Genomic DNA, 20,492 nt, shown 5'->3' with positions numbered 1-20,492 from the left:
AAGGTGTACCGCGGCTTGTCATTCACAGGCCAATCAGATTCAGTGGGGTATTTGTGATTACAGCCATCAGTCGCTAACTGGAGTAGACTAGTCTGACCGGCACCATTAAAATTCCGAAAATTATCTTGCACAGTAGAATCGGAACTCAAAGAACAAAATTTCAAGGCATCTCCTGCATCTAACATGATACCTGCAGCGCCTAACTCATAAAGGAGCACCATCCACGTAAGCAAGGCCTCACCAGGCCGTTGTCGAAATTGTTGCAAAATGTCACTAACTTCCTGTTGCGTAAAATCTTCTAAACTATCCAAAGGAATACCATTTGGATTACCAGGAGCTTGTTGTAATTTTTGTTGAAAAACCGGATGCGCAGAAACCTCCGGACGAGCATCCGAAGAAGCCCGATCCATAGATTTAGAGGAACAATCAGAATGAGAGATTTCAGTACAATGGGAAGAGCGACCACGGTCGCCGGAATCATCATGTTTTTCACAAGAAATAGATTTACAATCACGTCCGGAGCGAGAAGACTCAAGCCTGTCAGACTCCTCAGCCGAGGAACCAGAATCAATCGAGTCCCAGATATTGCTGTCCCATTCATCGTGGTTCCAGTCCAGTCCGGCTTTCGCCACGACCAAACGTACCTTCCGTTTACAAACACGACCACGACGATTCTTATACTTGTATTTTGCAATTCGAACTGCAGCCCTTTCGGCTATTGTCTGATAAGTCTCAAGTTTGTCAGCAAGCAATTTATTTTGACATCGCAAAAGAGTATGAGCATTCTGCACTTCAACAAACTTTTCTTCCATATCCACATATTGGTTCTGTAATTTCAAAAATTTCTCATGTACAATCCTCTACGCAGTCACAACAATCCAACCTCTGCGTCCTAAAATAGGAAGCTCATCACCCTTCACTACCAGCGCTTTCTGCAAACAAGCAATCACATGAGCCGGCTCCGCCAGCTCCAAACAAGAACTCCAATTTTCACTCAAAGCAGTAGAATCGGCCAACTCACGGGCCAAGGCCTCGTAAGGCATTGATTCCCAGCCGGGAATTTCAACAGGCAATTTGAAAGTAGATCTCGATCTCCGCAAAAACATTTTGACAAACCAAAAAGATATATACAACTATAAACAAATAATATATAAAATAAAATTCGTACAAGCCGAGCGCAAACCAGCAAGATAAAAACAATACAGCGCACACAGGCTTCGTAAACAGTTCGCGACGCCAGATGTAACGATCGGATTCTCGGACCAGATAGAATCAGCTCACCAGAGCACCACCAATCCAGCCGAAACGTAACCACCTCCCTCCTTAGGACCTATTTACAACAGGTATCTATGTCTCCTACCCAAGGATGGGGAATTAGCAATATACATGCCTAAGTCTTCTACAATACCACACTCATACCATATAGTCTCGTGGCAACTCAGACCTAAGCTATTCTACCCTAGGGCAGTTCTGATTACTTACCATTACACACTGACTGCAACCAGTGCTCGCTCAAGCCACAATCCTGTGGGTACAGGCATCAGTATCCCCCCTGATGCCCTCTCTCTTTCCTTACAAGCCACAATCTTGTGGGTATAAACACCAGTGTCTCCCCTGGTACACTCTTACTTCCCTTACAAGCCACAATCCTGTGGGTATAAACACCAGTGTCCCCCCTAGTGCTCTCATTAACGCCGGCTCACAACGACGATCACTTTCCTATGAATACCGTTAGGTTTTCATGTTGGGGAATCTCTGCCAATTTACTAGAGGTACAATACTACAATATTATAGATCACACAATGATAGCCAAATTATACAATGTACAACTTATTCTCTATTTCAAAGGCTCCTCTCTCCCTCATTATTCAGTTACCATTTACCTGATCGGGGGTGGCGTCCGTTCTTTAAACAGTACCTGACTAGAAGAACAGGTTACCTTTACTATACAAGAACAAGAGGCACATGCTGGTTCACTAAGAACGGGGGTACTTTATTTATAACAATAACAATAACAATATAACACTATACTATAACATATAGCCTGCAAAGGAAAATGAAAGGTTAGAATGTGTGCACGCTAATAAGAAAGGGTCGACGTCACCTTATTAATATGAAGTCTGGACTCAGCAGTTATCTGGGTTCCCTTCTCGTCTGTGCCTTGGCTCGTCTTAGGGTCACTCAGTTTCTGCCACTCTGGTATTCGTTCCCTCAACTAACTGCTTCACTCTGTATGCTCTGATCTTAATGTCAAAGCTCGCCAGCTGCTCCAACTAAAATACCTTCAATCTTTCTAAGAGAGTATCAGCTTCTCGGTCTTTCTCGGACTTCAAAATGGCGACTGCCTGCCTTGGAATAATTAATGGCATTGATGCTAACGACTAGCTGCCGCCTACAGACTGACTGATTCACTACCTCATGCTTTTACTAATATGGAAGCTTGTCACTTCATGGAAAGTTACGGCCAGTAACCTGCCGCCCACCAAATTCTTGTACCTCCCAGTACCAAGGACACGTTCTCAGCCGGCCGGCCTGATGTTATGTCTTCGGAATGGAGAAAAATACAGTCTTTCAATAAGGGCCAGCCTGAGCCGGTTCTCTCCAAGCGAACAACACCTCGTAACTAAAACATTACATTTGACCTAGAAGCATCTCAAGCTGCCGGAGCCGAAAGAAAGATGGAGTCTCTCTCGTTTGAGGCCTACAAGGCCCGAAATAAGCATAATTCCACGGAAAGTATACTAACACTCTTACAAAAGGACGGATTATCACTAGTACTAATGAATCTATCCCCTAACATAAGTTTATAAGCCCTGATCTAAAGAAAAGGGTACGGAATTATATCAACACGCCTTGTGAATAGGCTCTATTTTAAGTTCTAATCCCTTCATTAGAATGATAGTGGACTGAAGTCACCTCCAGTCACCTTTCCTCAAGGAAGGGCCGAAAAAGTCGGTCAGAACAGGGCCTCCGCAGCATTACCTATTTCTTCCCCGGTCAATAAGATCTGCATCTTTAACAAAAAACATGTATAAAAATAAAAGGTAAAATCAGGAATTGCTAATCCCCCACGTTCAATTGGTAGAGTCAGGAATCGCATAGCCCTTCTCGGTTTACTAGGTGCCCACAAAAATTTAGAACAAATTGACCCTTGACCCGGTCACTCTACTACCGCACGGCCCGTGTGCCCAGATTCTGCTGCCACTGCCTGCTTGGCCCTCTTGCTGCCGCCGCTCCTTAGGGCCCCTGCTCTCCAGGCTTGCCCTCGCTCCCCAGGCTTGCCCAGGCTTGCCCTCGCTCTCCAGGCTTGCCAAGGCTTACCCTCGCTCTCCCCCACTCCGCTTTCCCGCTCTTTCCAACCACCCCTCTGCTCCCTGCCACTGCTCTCCTGCAGCCCCACCCCCTTCTCCTGTCTCCCGCTCCCCATTCGCTGCTACGCTCCCGCCTCCCAGCTGCTCCTCTCTCCCACTTTGCCATAAATGGCGGGGACTGCGCGTACGCGTAGCGGACACACTCAGCAGGCGAGACGATTGCGCGCCAAAGGCAAGCCAAAGTCAAGCCTGTCTACGCCCGTCCGCACCAGGACCGCGCCCAGCGCCAGAACGCCTGGACCCCGCCAGAGCCAGCCAACTCAACTGAGCTACGACACCGCCACCCTCCACGCACTCAACAACGGCAGACATCCAGCCTGCTGCCAAGGGTCCCTGAATCGCACCCACGGAGCCTTCACCTGCCACGCTTGCTACTTCACCTGCACTCGGTCCTGCACCGTGCCAGCCAAAACAGGCGCCAACAACAAACACCTCAAGTGCATCTTGCTCAACACCTGCTCCATCGACAGGCACGCCGTCGAACTACTGCACCAGTTGTCGCCTTCTTCACGGAAACCTGGATGAACGCCTCCTCAGCCCCCGACATCGCCATTGCCATCCCGGACTGCTACAAGATCATCCGGAGGGACTGCGCCAACCAGAACGGAGGAGGCATCGCCATCGCCCACAGAAACAGTATCCGCATAACGACCAACACCGATGACACCCTCGCCACCGCAAAGCACCTGCACTTCCAGATTCACACTGACCCCAAGACCACCCTCAGAGGAACCCTCATCTACAGACCCCCAGGACCACGCTCACACTTCATTGAGACCATCGCAGACTTCAGCAGCCCACTCGCCCTCGCCTCCCCTGACTACATCCTCCTAGGAGACCTCAATTTCCACCTGGAGAACGACCAGGACAACAACAACACCACCGCCCTACTAGACAACCTCACCAACCTCGGATTCAAGCAACTGGTCAACACCCCCACCCATTACGCCGGCCACACGCTCAACCCTGTATTCTCCTCCAGCAACCACATCTCCTTAAGCCACACCACCGAGCTCCACTGGACCGACCACAGCTGCATACACTTCAACTTCAGGAAAACAACGACCCACCACCGCCCTCAACAAACCCCCCGAAGATGCTGGAGCAAGATCCCCACCGACAAACTCACCACCTCCTTGCACCTAAACCCTCCCACCAACACCACAGACCCCAACGAAGGAGCCCGCAACCTAACACAGTGGATAACTGACTGCGCCAACACCCTTGCTCCACTGAAAAACTCTCCCAGCAACCTCAACAGCAAGAAAGCCTCATGGTTCACCAACGATCTCAAAGACTCCAAGAAATCCTGCTGTAACCTCGAGAAAGCCTGGTGCCACAACCAGTCAATGGACAACATGACAGCCCTCAAGAACACCACCCGCAAACACCACCAACTGATCCGCACCACCAAAAGTTCATCCTTCAGAGAACGACTGGACAACCACACCCACAATAGCAAGGAACTCTTCAACGTTGTGAATGAGCTCTCCAACCCCAAGGCCAGCAACAATGACATCACGCCTTCTCAAGACCTCTGCAACTCTCTGGCGACCTTTCTTCACCGTAAAATTGTCGACATACACAACAGCTTCGTCACTCAGAACACGTACCCCACGACCGAACCTAAACCCCCAACCACCACCATGTGCGCCTGGACTCAGGTCAGCACGGAAGATACCACCCACACGATGAACATCATCCACTCAGGCTCCCCAGCCGATCCCTGCCCACACCACATATTCAACAAAACCGACTCCATCATCGCACCCAAACTTCGGGACATCATCAGCAACTCCTTCATATCTGCCACCTTCCCGGAGAGCTGGAAGCACGCAGAAATCAGCGCCCTCCTGAAGAAACTCACCGCAGACCCCCTCAGACCTCAAGAACCTCCGCCCCATCTCGCTCCTCCTATTCCCTGCAAAAGTAATCGAGAGACCGTCAACAAACAGCTGACAGCCTTCCTGGAGACGAACGGCTCCCTCGACCCATCGCAGTCCAAATTCTGAGCGAACCACAGCACCGAGACCGCCCTCATCGGGGCCACCGACGACATCCGGACCCTGCCGGACAACGGAGAAACCACCGCCCTCAATCTGCTTGACCTTTCAGTTGTGCTCGACACGGTCTGCCACCGCACCCTGACAACCCGCCTCCACCACGCCGGGATCCAAGGAAAGGCCCTGGAATGGATCACCTCCTTCCTCTCCGACAGAACCCAAAGAGTCCGGCTCCCACCCTTCCTCGTAGAAGCCACCAAGATCATCGGCGGCGTACCTCAAGGCTCCTCGCTCAGCCCCACCCTCTTCAACGTCTACATGAGCCCCCTCGCAGCCATCGCACGCAAGCACAACCTCAACATCATCTCCTACGCCGACGATACCCAACTGATCCTCTCCCTCACCAACGACCCCACATCCACCAGAGCCAGCTTCCAGGACGGAATGAAAGACATCACAGACTGGATGAAGCTCAGCTGGACTGAAACTGAACTCAGACAAGACGGAAGTCCTCATCCTCGGCCCATCCATCTCCACCTGGGACAACTCCTGGTGGCCCCCTGCTCTGGGCCCCTCACCCAAGCCCACAACCACGCACGCAACCTGGGCTTCATCCTTGACTCCTCCCTCACGATGACCAAGCAAGTTAACGCAGTTACCTCCTCCTGTTTCAACACCCTCCGCATGCTCCGCAAGATCTTCCGCTGGATCCCCACTGGAACCAGGATAAACGGTCACCCAGGCTCTCGTCACCAGCCGTCTGGCCTACGCGAACACCCTCTATGCTGGGACCACCGCCAAACTACAGAAAAGACTCCAGAGCATCCAGAACGCCTCAGCCTGACTCGTCTTGGACATCCCCCGACACAGCCACCTCTCCGCCCACCTGAGTGACCTGCACTAGCTCCCTGTCAGCAAAAGGATCACGTTCAGACTCCTCACCCACGCACACAAGGCTCTCCACGACTTGGGCCCCGAATACCTCAACAACCGCCTCACGTTTTACATGCCAACCCGCCAGCTCTGCTCCTCCAGACTCGCCCTCGCCACCATCCCACGGATCCGCAGAACCACCACCGGAGGAAGATCCTACACCTACCTGGCGGTCAAGACCTGGAACACCCTCCCCACCCACCTATGACTCACCCAGGACCATCTCTCCTTCAGGAAGCAACTCAAGACCTGGCTTTTCGAGCAGTAGCAGCCCCCCTCCAGCGCCTTGAGACCCTAGAGGGTGAGTAGCGCGCTTTACAAATGCTCTTGATTGATTGACTGCAGATGTTGTCATTGGGATACAGTAAATTTTAATGGTACCGCTCTAAACAAATATAATACATTGGCTAACACATTCATCTTAATAATATTACTTCTACCAATCAGTGTAAGGTAAAGGCATCACCACTTATCTAGTGATTACTGAATATTATGTAATAACTTGATCCAATTGACATCAGCTAATTCCTGCAGAGACGATCTAATTTTGATACCCAAGCATCTCACTTCTCTTTCAACTCGAGCTTCATCCAGAGTTACTGTTTCAGAGATTAATACTTGTGTTTTAGCTACGTTTAGTTTATAACCCGATACCTGGCTGAATACTGTAGCAAGCCACTCTATTTCTTGGAGTGCTGAATAGGGATCCGAAGTAGTTATTGCAATGTTGTCTGCATATGCAAATACAGAGTACGAGATATTATGTACCGTGAAGGGTTTAATCGTAGGCATTGTTAACTAGCTGTTCAATAAATGGATTAATGTGTAATGCAAACAGCAATGGTGAAAAAGGGCACCTCTGTCGTGTACCCCTTGTGATGTTCACTGTCTCTGATAATAATCCCATTGAGGCGATTTTAGCGACCAGTAAAGTGTAAAAAACCTGGAGGGAGGTGACAAAACATTGACTAAAACCCAGACAAAACATCAATTCCCACAGGTATGCCTTCTCCACACGTTGAACGCCTTTTCTGTGTCCAATAGGATTAAGCCCAAATCCCGTGTTTCCATCAGGGCAACATCGAACAGCGTCACTACCTTGTTAACGTGCGTAACTGTACTGTGCTCGGGAATAAAACCATGTTGAGTCTGTGATACCAAAGAGCTGATGATTTCAGACAAACGGATAGCCAATATCTTTGAATAGATTTTGCTATCATAATTCAGTAATGAAATTGGCCTATACGACCCAACCAATTCAGGATCTTTCAGCCACATTCATCAAAGGAAAATGCATTCGCAAAAGGTGCGAATCGCAAAATTCGGCTATTTGGGAATGCAATTTCTATTTTTGGGAAGCATTAACATTTTTGTTATTTTCGCAATTTAAGAAATCTCAAAATTGTGATTTCTTAAATTGCGATTGCATTTAAGGAATCTCAAATTAAGATTCCTTAAATGTAATGCATCAAACTTTAAAAATTTACGACTTCGCAACTACGGGGAGCAAATTACAATGAAGTTGACCTTTATGGTAATTTGCGAAAACTTTGAAAAATGCACTAAAGTGCATTTTTCAAAGTTCCATTTATGAGTGTGCAAAATGTACTCCTAAGCAGATTTCAGAGTTACAACAGGGTGTCCTTTGGACACCCTTGCACCCTTGAAATTGCATTCTTAATTTGCGAATTTTCAATGGTGAATTGCAAATTAAGAATGTCTTTCCATTCATTCCTATGGGCCTCTAGGCCCATAGGAATGGATGGGGAAGTATTCCTTAATTGCGATTCCCAATTAGAGAATCGCAATTAAGGAATTTTAAGAAATCTCTATTTTTTTTTGCGATTTCTTGATGCATTGCAGTTTGCAATTCCTTAATTGCGATTCCTTATTTTTCGCAATTATGGAATCGCAAAATGCAATATTGATGTATGTGCCTGTTTGTCCGTTTTACTGAAAACTACTATAGCAGCCTCTGCCCAAGATAAAGGGGCAAATCCCTCTTGTGCAGCCCTGAATGTGCTCAACATGTCAATTTTAATTAGGCTAAAAAAAAGCTTATAAACCTCTGTAGGCAGTCTATTGGGTCTGGTGGCCTTCCCTAAAGCTTAACCACTTTTCATTGTTTTTTTAAAACTTATTGTGGTGGTTGGCCTGTAGTTCAGTTGGAGCCAAGTTGTTTCTTTGTAAGTAATGTCTTATCTTTTATAAAGGAAACATTTTGCACAGTTCATTGCATTTTCTCCAACTTTTGAAATTAATTTGCAATATTTATTTTATTCACTAGTTCAGTAGTCTGCCAATAGGCCTTTCAGCCAGTAGGCCCAGAGCTCCTCATTGGCGTATGAAACAACTGCGTCTGTGGTGTCTATTGAATTTAAACATCATTTAGGGCATGGATGACATTGGATTGAATTGCTAAATATGTATTTTGGGGAAACTTCACTTTTTTTGTGTGTTCATTAAATGCCTATGTTGGATGTGTGTGGTGTGGTTGTTGTATAACTTGCAAACCTTGTATAGCCCTGTGAAGTTTTGTGTTTGCATTGTTGCATTAAAGCTGTGTTGGTGGGGCCTAGCCATGTGGCTGGTGGCCATTTTGTGAATGCAGTCAGTGTGCTTTTGCCATAGGCCTGCTGTAACAAATAAAGTCCTTAAATCCAGTATGTATAAATAGGTATGATTTATTGAAGTTAAGTTCCAGATTAAGATAATAATAAAGACATAAGTAGATGTAAATATAAACCCCACCAGGAGCAGTTCTTCTGTCGCTCAGCCTGCCTGCCATCAACTGCCTCTCCACACTCCAGTCAGGTACCAAACATTCTAAGGTGTCATCAAACATTCTACCAGATACAGTGGCTAAGCAATGGGGAAATCTAAGCAAGGGAAAAGCCAGACATAAGCCAGATGTAACACATCCCCCTTCCTTAGAAAACAACAAACTGAAATTAAGAAAATATATATACAAATCAAAAAAAACACAACGCAATGTGAAAGGAACACATTACATTGCATTCTTAAATCTAGTTAAAATATAATAACAGTTGCATTTTCAAATATAATCACAATTGCATTCTCAAATATAATTTCATTCTCAAATATAACAACAATTGCACTCACAAAAATAATGACAATTGCATTCTCAAATATAATGACCCCATCCCTCTCCCTGGGGAAAATCAAATTAAACCATGCTGCCCCACAGTGGCACATCACTAACACATTCTAAGAAATTTTCCTGTAATCCAGCACTGGAACACACAGGTCCCTAAACCTCTTAAATAAAATTGAAGAACACTGCTCCCATAGCCTGGGATGCACAGGTACCTAAACTTCTTACATTGAATTGGAGAACACTGCTCCCATAACCTCTACATCCCTACAATAAATACAATATGAACTCCTCTAAAACCTTAGAGCACTTGCGTGGTTCATATCAGCCAAATAGAGTAACCTACGGCTCTTCACAACATTAAACAATTGAACTCCTCAGAGTTCATATCAAGAAAATTGAGCAATCTACGGCTCTTCGCAACCTAAAACTAGAAAAATGGAGCGCCTCAACATGAGCAACGAAGTGGCTCCCCCAAAAGTACATATTCAAAATGTCCAAATACAAGAAACTAATCATCAGAAAATTAAAATAGAAATAAACACCTCAAAAACTATTTGAGCACAAATGTGGTTCGAACAAGTATATCAGTATTAACACTTCAGCAAATATCATGAGAAATAAACAAGTATATCAGTATCAACACTTCAGCAAATATCATGAGAAATCAACAAATTGAGCACCCCAACAAAAGTTGAGCACACAAGTGGCTCAATCCAATAAAAGTAAACCAACACGAATTGAGCGCCCCAACAAAAGTTGAGCACATAAGTGGCTCAATCCAATAAAAGTAAACAACACAACACCATTCATAAGTAAGAAGTAGAGATACGTAAAAGTAACATAGACATCACCAACACTGTGAATTATGTTATCAACAATAGAATAGGCAAGTTAGTAAATATGAATAGTAAAGCATATTGAACAGTTTCCAAAATAAGAATTTAAAACAACAAAAGAAGTCACCGAAGTCTGATTGTTGAAATGCCGACAGTGTGATCTCTCACCCGAACTCCGAAATCTGATTGTTGAAATGCTGACAGTGTGATCCCTCACTCGAACTCATCATCAAGGACCAGAACAAGCAAAGTCCTCACCAGCAAAAACTTCGAAAACTTAACCAATGTTGAACCTATTAGAAGATCGTGATGCCACATTACTAGTAGTCCGCCTGAAGAAAACACATCGGTGTTGGCAATGCGAGTGAAAAACATATCGGAATTAAAGAAAACAAAGTCTTTAGGAATGCGAGTCCTAAAATGGCGGCACGCCACGTAAGCAATACCGGGTGGCTCTCGGCACGTTGTTGCTTGAAGACGTCTATAGGCAGCAATGACGACTGGAAGAAATGAAACGTCACACAAGACTCTCCAGAGGTCCTGCAGGCAGAGGTGAGAAGCGCACGGTAAAGCTTGCTGCGCACATTTGAATATTCAAATGTTGCACGGAGAATTATAACGGCCAATTAATACTTCTTTATAATTAAAAAGAGTCACTCACCAAAGTTTCAGACAAAAGCCCACAAGTACATATCCTGTCTGTGCTCCCGCAAACAAGGGCTGAATTGCGCTCCCATTAAACAAAACACCTCAGGACCAATGCCTCCACTCAATTGCAGAAACGCCGGTCCTGACTTCCCTCACAGGACAAAAGGCACAGGTGAAAATGAAAACGAAAACGAAGCTGCCAAGGTTCTCTTGTAAATGTCACTGAAGATACTGCTGCCGATTTTCCCTTCCAAGTGCGTTCTTACACACATCTCATTCCTCATAAGAAAAAACTGTTTCTTAACATCCAATGTGGCTCTAACATCAAATATAACGATTGTACTCCATAAAGACTGTTTGTGGTGTTTGTTGGACCAATCTTCCCAGGTAGAATATTAACAACAGGATACACAGTAGTTGCACGATTAAAGCTGTAGAATGGAAAACGCCTTGGGATGCAGGCTGTCCAGATGACCAGGGACACTGGTGGGGCTAACCAGGGCGTTTCTGTTAATTTACCTTTTCCTTTACAGCTTTAAGTAGTTCCTCAGTTGCAGTAGTAATTCATTAAATCAGTTTTCTTTCCACGCATAGGTTCTGTTCTGTACCTCGTCGCCAATTGTAACAAATAAAGTCCTTAAATCCAGTATGTATAAATAGGTATGATTTATTGAAGTTAAGTTCCAGATTAAGATAATAATAAAGATATAAGTAGATGTAAATATAAACCCCACCAGGAGCAGTTCTTCTGTCGCTCATCCTGCCTGCCATCAACTGCCTCTCCACACACCAGTCAGGTACCAAACATTCTAAGGTGTCATCAAACATTCTACCAGATACAGTGGCTAAGCAATGGGGAAATCTAAGCAAGGGAAAAGCCAGACATAAGCCAGATGTAACACCTGCATTATCTGTCTTACCTTTCTTGTTGTTGTGGTGGCCTGGTCATGTGGCTGGTGGCCATTTTGTGAAGGCAGCCACTGTGCCTCTGCATTAGACCTGCAACCCTTCTTTGTGGTGCCCATGCCTTATTCTTGATTTGCAAGCAATTATTTTCTTCTTTTATCGAGGAAAAAAAATGCAGCACATTTCACTACATTTTCTAATACCTTTGTAATAAAATTGCTTTGAATTGATTCACTATGTGGCCTAGTCTGCCAATGGGTTTTCCAACCAATAGGTTCAGAGCTACTCATGGGTGCCTGAAACCACTGTTTCCGTGGTGTCTGTTGTATTTAAACAGTATTTAGGGCATGGGTGGCATTGGATTGAATTGCTAAATGTGTTTTTTGGGTGTATTTCACTTTTTCCGTGTGTGTTAAACAATACATGCCTTAGTTGTATGTATGTGGTGTGGTTGTTGTGTAACTTGCATACCGTTTTCAACCCTGTGGATTATCCTTTTTGCATTGTTGCTTTAAAGCTGTGTTGTTTATTAGCATGCCTCCGTTGTCTGGTCATATAGGCCTGCTTGAGTTCATTGTTTTCTAGGCCTCCTGCTTGTTTTGAGGGACAATATTGCTGGTGGCCCTTTTATGGTGGTAGTTAGTGTGCTGCTTTTTCCACAGGCCTGGATCGCTTTCCGGTATTCCTCTTGGCTTACTGCTTGCATCCCCATTGCCAGCTACAGCTCCCTGAAGGCTGCATCCCATGTTATACACAATGCCAAACAGGTTCCATTACATTTGTATTTTTGTTTTTGTTCTTCTTCTTTCTTATCCTTCCTAAGGGTACACAGTACACCATGGAAGCTCTTGTTGTCAAAGTCTCACAAAGTGGCTACACTGTTTTTCTTTAAACTGAGTTAATAACATGTAATATTGTTAACAATAGCACAAACAAGTGTGACCACACACTAAGTTGAAGATTATATTTGTTTGCTTGTACTAGTAGTAATTGAACCACAACAATAAATGCCATGTTTCAATGATGTTCTTCTTGCTTCTTTGCTTTTAGGTGCAAAAAAGAGGAGGACGCGTCATCACCCATTGAACTGCCAGACAGAAGTCGTGCTGCACACAACGGCACGTGACATTTTTACCACAGACATCTCTTCAACTTGTGCTACTGTGTGCTGCTGACATCTGAAGAAGATGGCCCCTAAGAAAGGTACCAGTTCCTCCAGTACCAAGAAAGTTGCCATTGAGAAGAAGGAAATTCCACTTACCAAGACCGGTGTGCCATCCAAGATCTTTTTTGGGAAACCAAAAATTACACCTGCAGCAGTGGGATCCGCGGAGTAAGCTGGGAGCAGCACCCCCATATCAGTGGACCTACCCCACCAACCTAGGCCCAAGCCCATGTCTGTCACAGAGGCAGCCAGTCTAATCACGACAATGCTAATGAGCAGTGATGTTGAAATTGACTTATCGGTATTGGAAAGTAGTACCCAATCAACGCTGGAAACTCAGATAATTGGACAACAACAGCTGCAACCACCACCCACAATAGTAGTTGTTCTTCTTGAAGTAGGGGCGATTAAGGAAATAGAGCTTCCTGCAGAAGAAGAAGAAGAAGAAGAACAAGACACTCTTTCCCATTGTCTTCTAGATCCCTAGCAAGGAAAAGGACGGTTAGTCCAACAAGTTCTTCTGCAAGTCTCCCTTCTGAAGATCTACATGTCACTTGGAAGCCACTACCTCAGTCTGAGAGTGAAACATGCCACAAGACTAGGCTAGCGAAAAGGAATGTGTGAGAAAGCCTTAGAGTTATGGAGGTAGATGTAGAAAAAGAGGAGGATGATGATGACCAGCCAGTCATCAAGGACATTAGTCACGCCCCAGTGGAGACCAACATTACCCTATCTAAAATTGCTGGGAGGGATGTGGCATGGATACCACCAACACAGATACCATCAACACCACCTCCTGCTTCCATATTTGCATTTGCAAAGGCCCGGCAGCGACCTATATCCAGCACAACCACTGCAGTAGATGTAGGTACTGTAGAGAGTCAAACTCCTCTCCCGCCTACCAGTTCATCTAGCATTGAAAGTTGCACCAGCAGCTCCAGAAAGTTGACCTCCCCAGTTGGGGACTTCTTTTTTTTTTGCAGAAAGGAGGTGAACATTGTGATATGCTACATTTGTGGACAAGATGTTGGTCAGGGTAAGCTTGGTACAAACTATGGTACCAAAGGCCAAACAATCCATCTGAAAAAACACCACATGATCCAGTGGAAGGTGCACCGTAGCAGCCAAAAAACTGCACCCATTGTTGTTGGTGGATATGAAGGAGTAGAAGATCCAATTATGGTGGAAGGTGAACAAGAGGGAAACATTTTCTCTGGTACCCAAAGTAGCCGTGTCCCAAGCAGTGCAGTGGTACCGGCGTCAAGAAGATGTCACCTCCATCAGTGGCACCAGAAAAGAAAAAAATCCAGGCTACCATTCTCAGCATGTTTAGGTCAGAGGGGCAGTACGAACGCAACCACCCATTGGCACATTTGTACAATGAGAAACCGGCTAAAAGTATAGCGCTCCACTTTCTACCTTTTTCTTTTGCGGAAGGGGTGGGTTTCTTTGAATTTGCGACAGCCATCTGCCCAAAATAGAAGCTTTCCAGCCGGTCCTATTTCGCCAGAGTTACTGTTCCAGCACTACATCGCAATGTGCTGGAATTGCTTGGACATGTTTTGCAGCAGAGTGCTGTCCACACTATCCACCTGACAACTGACATGTGGGGATTAGAGAAAAGATATCTGCAGGTGTTAACACTGCTGAGATGTAATGCCACTCGGAAACATGCAACTGTAGCCATGTTTGCCATGGAGAAATCTCATACTGCTGCAAACATTTTGAAAGAGTTTAACAGCAAGGTCTTTGAATGGCTTCAACCTAGAGGGCTTAACATTGGTTGTGTTGCCACTGACAATGGCAGTAATATAGTTAGGGCCATGTACGATGGTGGCAATTTCAGGGTCCTGTTTTTTGTGCCCTGCATTAACATTATTATTCAAGACTTTCTTAAAAAAGAAAACCAAGTCAGCAGTTTGCTGACCACCTGCAGAATAATCTGCACACATTTCAGCCATTCTTTTAAAGTCCGGAAGCAGGAGAGGATCGTTCAACGTGAGCATAGAGTGCCAGTTAAAGCACTCATCCAGCAGGTGGCAACACGTTGGAACTCAACTTATTACATGCTTGAACGTCTGTTTGAGCAGTATAGACCAATCAATGAATATGTCATCAAAAGTGGGGATGCTACTGTGAAAGGCATGACCGTTGAGATGGACCAATGGGGCCTAGTTATATGCCTGACAGAGCTGCTACTTCCTTTCGAGCTGATATCTGATTTCGCCATCAGCGTCCCGGGCCCCAGGCGATTCAAAATGGCTACGGCTTCATCGAATGATGCGTACCGCACCGAACATACCTCTGGATCAATTGCATCGTTTACAGAAAGACCATGAGGAGCTGATAAATTATGAATCAATCGAAACTCACCTGGGTCCTTCTTGGGGACCACCCCTAAAGGAGAACAGACAAAATTCTGTACCGGGGGTACACTAAACGGGCCGGCGACCCGACCTCGGATAACCTCTTTCCGGATCTTATCCTGCACTACGGTCGTATGCTGCAAGACGGAAAGTTGATTTTTGCACGTCCCAACACCCTGAAAGTCCCCTACCGGGATGCGGAAACCATATGAAAAACCGTTCCGCAGCACCCCAGCAGAAGTACGATCCGGGTATTCACTGAGCCAGGGAATCATCGCCAAGGTATCAATCGGGGTTGGTAAAGGCGCCCCTCGGACTACATTAGACCTGTTTGGCGCCTCCTCTACCCCCATTCTCACCCGTTCTGGCTCTGCACGAGGACTCAGGATGGGGCGACCCGCAACCACTACATTCGTGCTTGAACTTGCACGATCCCTGGGGCCTAGTACATTTACCTTTGTTGAAATTGAAACAGAAACCCCTTTTCCCTGTATTGCCGGCAGGTCTCGAGTAATCGTCGGTACCCGCACCTGACCGAAAGGGCGTCCCTGCATATTGGCGGGAGGACTCGCCAACATTGCCCCCCACCAACGGCATTTTCAACATTCCTGATTCTTTCATTTTATCCCATGTTAAAGAATCATAACAGTCCCAGGTTAAACTTTTGTTATGCTCCATCGCCTTCCTGAAAAGGTTATCATAACAGAACCAATGGTTACCTTGGTGCGATGTCGAGTACCCCATAATTCGTGACTGATAAACTGGAAACTCAGGAAGCAATTCAGGCCTACGTTCCCCCAAAATCGACGTAAAAATTCCCCATGCATTGCCCCAGTTGCCAATATTCTCATTCATTTTAAAGGCGGCCATTTTTGCGCGCCAAACACTCGGATGCATTAGATCCTTTTGACCCTTAACATTTTCCACCTCATAATGATCGACAAGCAAGGAGAAAATATTCACGTATTCCCCCGCCCAGATCTTTTCCTTTATTGCCAAAGGAACATGTTGCCCCAATTTTTCTCTACGAGAGGGTGCTGACTCATCCCTCGCGATCGGCAATGGCCGCTTACCTGCACCGGACGCTGCTTCCGCCACTCGTGGCTTGTCTATCACTGCAGCCGGCGCGGGCACCTTGGCTGCATCTCGTTTCTCGCGTAACTGTTTCATCAGCGCTTGTGCCTCGGCAGCTGTGGCGCCCTCGCTACTGTCGCCCAACCACGCTGCTAGCTGTGCCGCCAACTCGGGAGGCATATCCTCAGTGGATGTCGGGGTGACCACAACGGGAATCGGATTCCCCTCCACCGGTACCGGGGCTGGCGCCTCGAGCGGGGCACAGGGAACCGGGACGTCTCCCCCGGCTGGTCCCCTTCTTGGCCTCTTGGGCTTCCCTCCAGGAGCTGCTCCAGCCGATGGACGCCCCGATCCCCCCTCCCCGTCTCGCTCCGCCATCCGCTTCTTTATTTCGGACATCTCCTTCACGAGGACCCGAACCATCTGGTCAGTCGTCATTCTCTTCGCGCCTTTCTTGGGCATCTTTCCGACAAAGTATCTGGAAGACAAAAAGAAAGATCAAAAACGCTCAAAATTGGCTCTTCGTTCTGTCTCGAGCTCACGTGCAGCGAGGAGGTGCAGCTTCAGAGCACAAGAACAAGAGGACGTCTTCTGGTCTTGCGTCCCTTTTATCCGTCTTCAGGGCGGGCGTAAACCCGCCCCTGCCTGCCCCGAGGGCGTGGCTGGCTGCGTCAGTGTCTAGGCCAGCCCACTCTAGGGCGGGAAAAGGCGCGCCCCGGCTACGCCGCTTCGGGCATACCAGCCGAGACGCGCCTCCCGCCCAAAAATGGCTTCCCGGGGGGATCGAGGCACTCCGCCATACGTTCGGGGGGACCGAGTGGTCGCCCCTTTCCAATATCAGTGGACCTACCCCACCAACCTAGGCCCAAGCCCATGTCTGTCACAGAGGCAGCCAGTCTAATCACGACAATGCTAATGAGCAGTGATGTTGAAATTGACTTATCGGTATTGGAAAGTAGTACCCAATCAACGCTGGAAACTCAGATAATTGGACAACAACAGCTGCAACCACCACCCACAATAGTAGTTGTTCTTCTTGAAGTAGGGGCGATTCAGGAAATAGAGCTTCCTGCAGAAGAAGAAGAAGAAGAAGAAGAAGAACAAGACACTCTTTCCCATTGTCTTCTAGATCCCTAGCAAGGAAAAGGACGGTTAGTCCAACAAGTTCTTCTGCAAGTCTCCCTTCTGAAGATCTACATGTCACTTGGAAGCCACTACCTCAGTCTGAGAGTGAAACATGCCACAAGACTAGGCTAGCGAAAAGGAATGTGTGAGAAAGCCTTAGAGTTATGGAGGTAGATGTAGAAAAAGAGGAGGATGATGATGACCAGCCAGTCATCAAGGACATTAGTCACGCCCCAGTGGAGACCAACATTACCCTATCTAAAATTGCTGGGAGGGATGTGGCATGGATACCACCAACACAGATACCATCAACACCACCTCCTGCTTCCATATTTGCATTTGCAAAGGCCCGGCAGCGACCTATATCCAGCACAACCACTGCAGTAGATGTAGGTACTGTAGAGAGTCAAACTCCTCTCCCGCCTACCAGTTCATCTAGCATTGAAAGTTGCACCAGCAGCTCCAGAAAGTTGACCTCCCCAGTTGGGGACTTCTTTTTTTTTTGCAGAAAGGAGGTGAACATTGTGATATGCTACATTTGTGGACAAGATGTTGGTCAGGGTAAGCTTGGTACAAACTATGGTACCAAAGGCCAAACAATCCATCTGAAAAAACACCACATGATCCAGTGGAAGGTGCACCGTAGCAGCCAAAAAACTGCACCCATTGTTGTTGGTGGGGATGAAGGAGTAGAAGATCCAATTATGGTGGAAGGTGAACAAGAGGGAAACATTTTCTCTGGTACCCAAAGTAGCCGTGTCCCAAGCAGTGCAGTGGTACCGGCGTCAAGAAGATGTCACCTCCATCAGTGGCACCAGAAAAGAAAAAAATCCAGGCTACCATTCTCAGCATGTTTAGGTCAGAGGGGCAGTACGAACGCAACCACCCATTGGCACATTTGTACAATGAGAAACCGGCTAAAAGTATAGCGCTCCACTTTCTACCTTTCTCTTTTGCGGAAGGGGTGGGTTTCTTTGAATTTGCGACAGCCATCTGCCCAAAATAGAAGCTTTCCAGCCGGTCCTATTTCGCCAGAGTTACTGTTCCAGCACTACATCGCAATGTGCTGGAATTGCTTGGACATGTTTTGCAGCAGAGTGCTGTCCACACTATCCACCTGACAACTGACATGTGGGGATTAGAGAAAAGATATCTGCAGGTGTTAACACTGCTGAGATTTAATGCCACTCGGAAACATGCAACTGTAGCCATGTTTGCCATGGAGAAATCTCATACTGCTGCAAACATTTTGAAAGAGTTTAACAGCAAGGTCTTTGAATGGCTTCAACCTAGAGGGCTTAACATTGGTTGTGTTGCCACTGACAATGGCAGTAATATAGTTAGGGCCATGTACGATGGTGGCAATTTCAGGGTCCTGTTTTTTGTGCCCTGCATTAACATTATTATTCAAGACTTTCTTAAAAAAGAAAACCAAGTCAGCAGTTTGCTGACCACCTGCAGAATAATCTGCACACATTTCAGCCATTCTTTTAAAGTCCGGAAGCAGGAGAGGATCGTTCAACGTGAGCATAGAGTGCCAGTTAAAGCACTCATCCAGCAGGTGGCAACACGTTGGAACTCAACTTATTACATGCTTGAACGTCTGTTTGAGCAGTATAGACCAATCAATGAATATGTCATCAAAAGTGGGGATGCTACTGTGAAAGGCATGACCGTTGAGATGGACCAATGGGGCCTAGTTATATGCCTGACAGAGCTGCTACTTCCTTTCGAGCTTTTCACACAATAAGTCAGCAAGGAATACTGTACTATGGGCCAAGCTATACCATTGTTGAACATGCTACAGGAACAGCTGCTGAAGGGGGTGTCTGCAATGTACGCAGGTGTGGAGGAAAAAAAGAAGCATATGAGTTGGTCTAGAGCTTAACCCTAGGCATATCTGAAAATACAAGGGTTCAAAGAGGCATTGTGTCATCCAACCATTACATTTCTGAAACGATTCTGGATCCAGGGTACAAAGCAGTACTGAACACTAACACATTGATTCCTTTTTCAGAAGTGGATATTGCCAAGTATAAAACCTGGATAGCTGCGGAAGCCAGTTGCTTGGAAAAAGAAAGGCTGGGAATTAAAGGCTCGCTACTCCAGCCCACAACAAGTACTGCAGGGCAGCCGGCGTCAAGTTCAATTTCAGAGCCTGAGGACAGTGCGGTTGTCTCACAGCAGTCAAAACCACAAACAACACCAAGAACAATATCAACAACAGCAAGAACAGGATCATCAGCCCCGTTAAATTGGCACAGGAATGGTATGTATGGCTAGGGCTTGTTAGGTCCAGTGCTGAAGCAAAGGCAAAAGAGGCTGAGCAAAGCGGAGCACCCCTGAGCATAAAGCAGATGGGCCAGGCCTGTCTGGATGACCCAACAGAGGTCTATATTGATCAAAACCCATTGGTGTATTGGTTTGGAAAAAGGGGCCGATAGCCAGTGCTCAGCAGGCTGGCGATCAATCAATCATAGGCATTTATATAGCGCTCTACTTACCCGGAGGGTCTCAAGGCGCTGGGGGCGGGGGTGCTGCTACTACCCGAACAGCCAGGTCTTGAGCTTCTTCCTGAAGGTGAGGTGGTCATGGGTCAGGCGCAGGTCGGTCGGGAGGGAGTTCCAGGTCTTAGCGGCCTGGTATGAGAAGGAAATTCCTCCTGTTGTCGTTCTTCGGATGCGGGGGACGGCGGCGAGGGCGTGACTGGCTGATCGGACGTTTCGTTTGGGAGCGTAGAAGTTGATGCGGTTGTTGAGGTAGCTCGGGCCTTGATCGTGAAGAGCTTTGTGTGCGTGGGTAAGGAGACGGAAGGTGATTCTCTTGTTGACCGGGTGCCAGTGCAGGTCTCTTAGGTGTCCGGAGATGTGGCTGTGTCGTGGGATGTCGAGGATGAGTCTGGCTGAGGCGTTCTGGATCCGTTGGAGTCTCTTCTGGAGCTTGGCGG

At 46.7% G+C, this 20,492-nt stretch overlaps 1 protein-coding gene across 1 annotated transcript in view; it reads left to right on the top strand.

The window, feature by feature from the left end:
* Positions 1-18,165: 18,165 nt before the first annotated feature.
* LOC147661090 (olfactory receptor 52K2-like) overlaps positions 18,166-20,492 on the top strand; it is a 43,241-nt gene continuing 40,914 nt past the window's right edge. The window contains exons 1-2 of the mRNA XM_086951330.1: positions 18,166-18,259; positions 19,563-19,794. Coding sequence (XP_086807456.1) covers positions 18,166-18,259; positions 19,563-19,794 — 326 coding nt within the window. The remainder of the gene's footprint in view (positions 18,260-19,562; positions 19,795-20,492) is intronic.

The sequence above is a fragment of the Lissotriton vulgaris genome, unplaced genomic scaffold, assembly GCF_964263255.1.
Source record: "Lissotriton vulgaris unplaced genomic scaffold, aLisVul1.2 SCAFFOLD_235, whole genome shotgun sequence".
In the NCBI taxonomy this organism is placed as follows: Eukaryota; Metazoa; Chordata; class Amphibia; order Caudata; family Salamandridae; genus Lissotriton; species Lissotriton vulgaris.
Note: the sequence above shows the minus strand (reverse complement) of the source record. Positions and strands in the feature narration are given on the sequence as shown.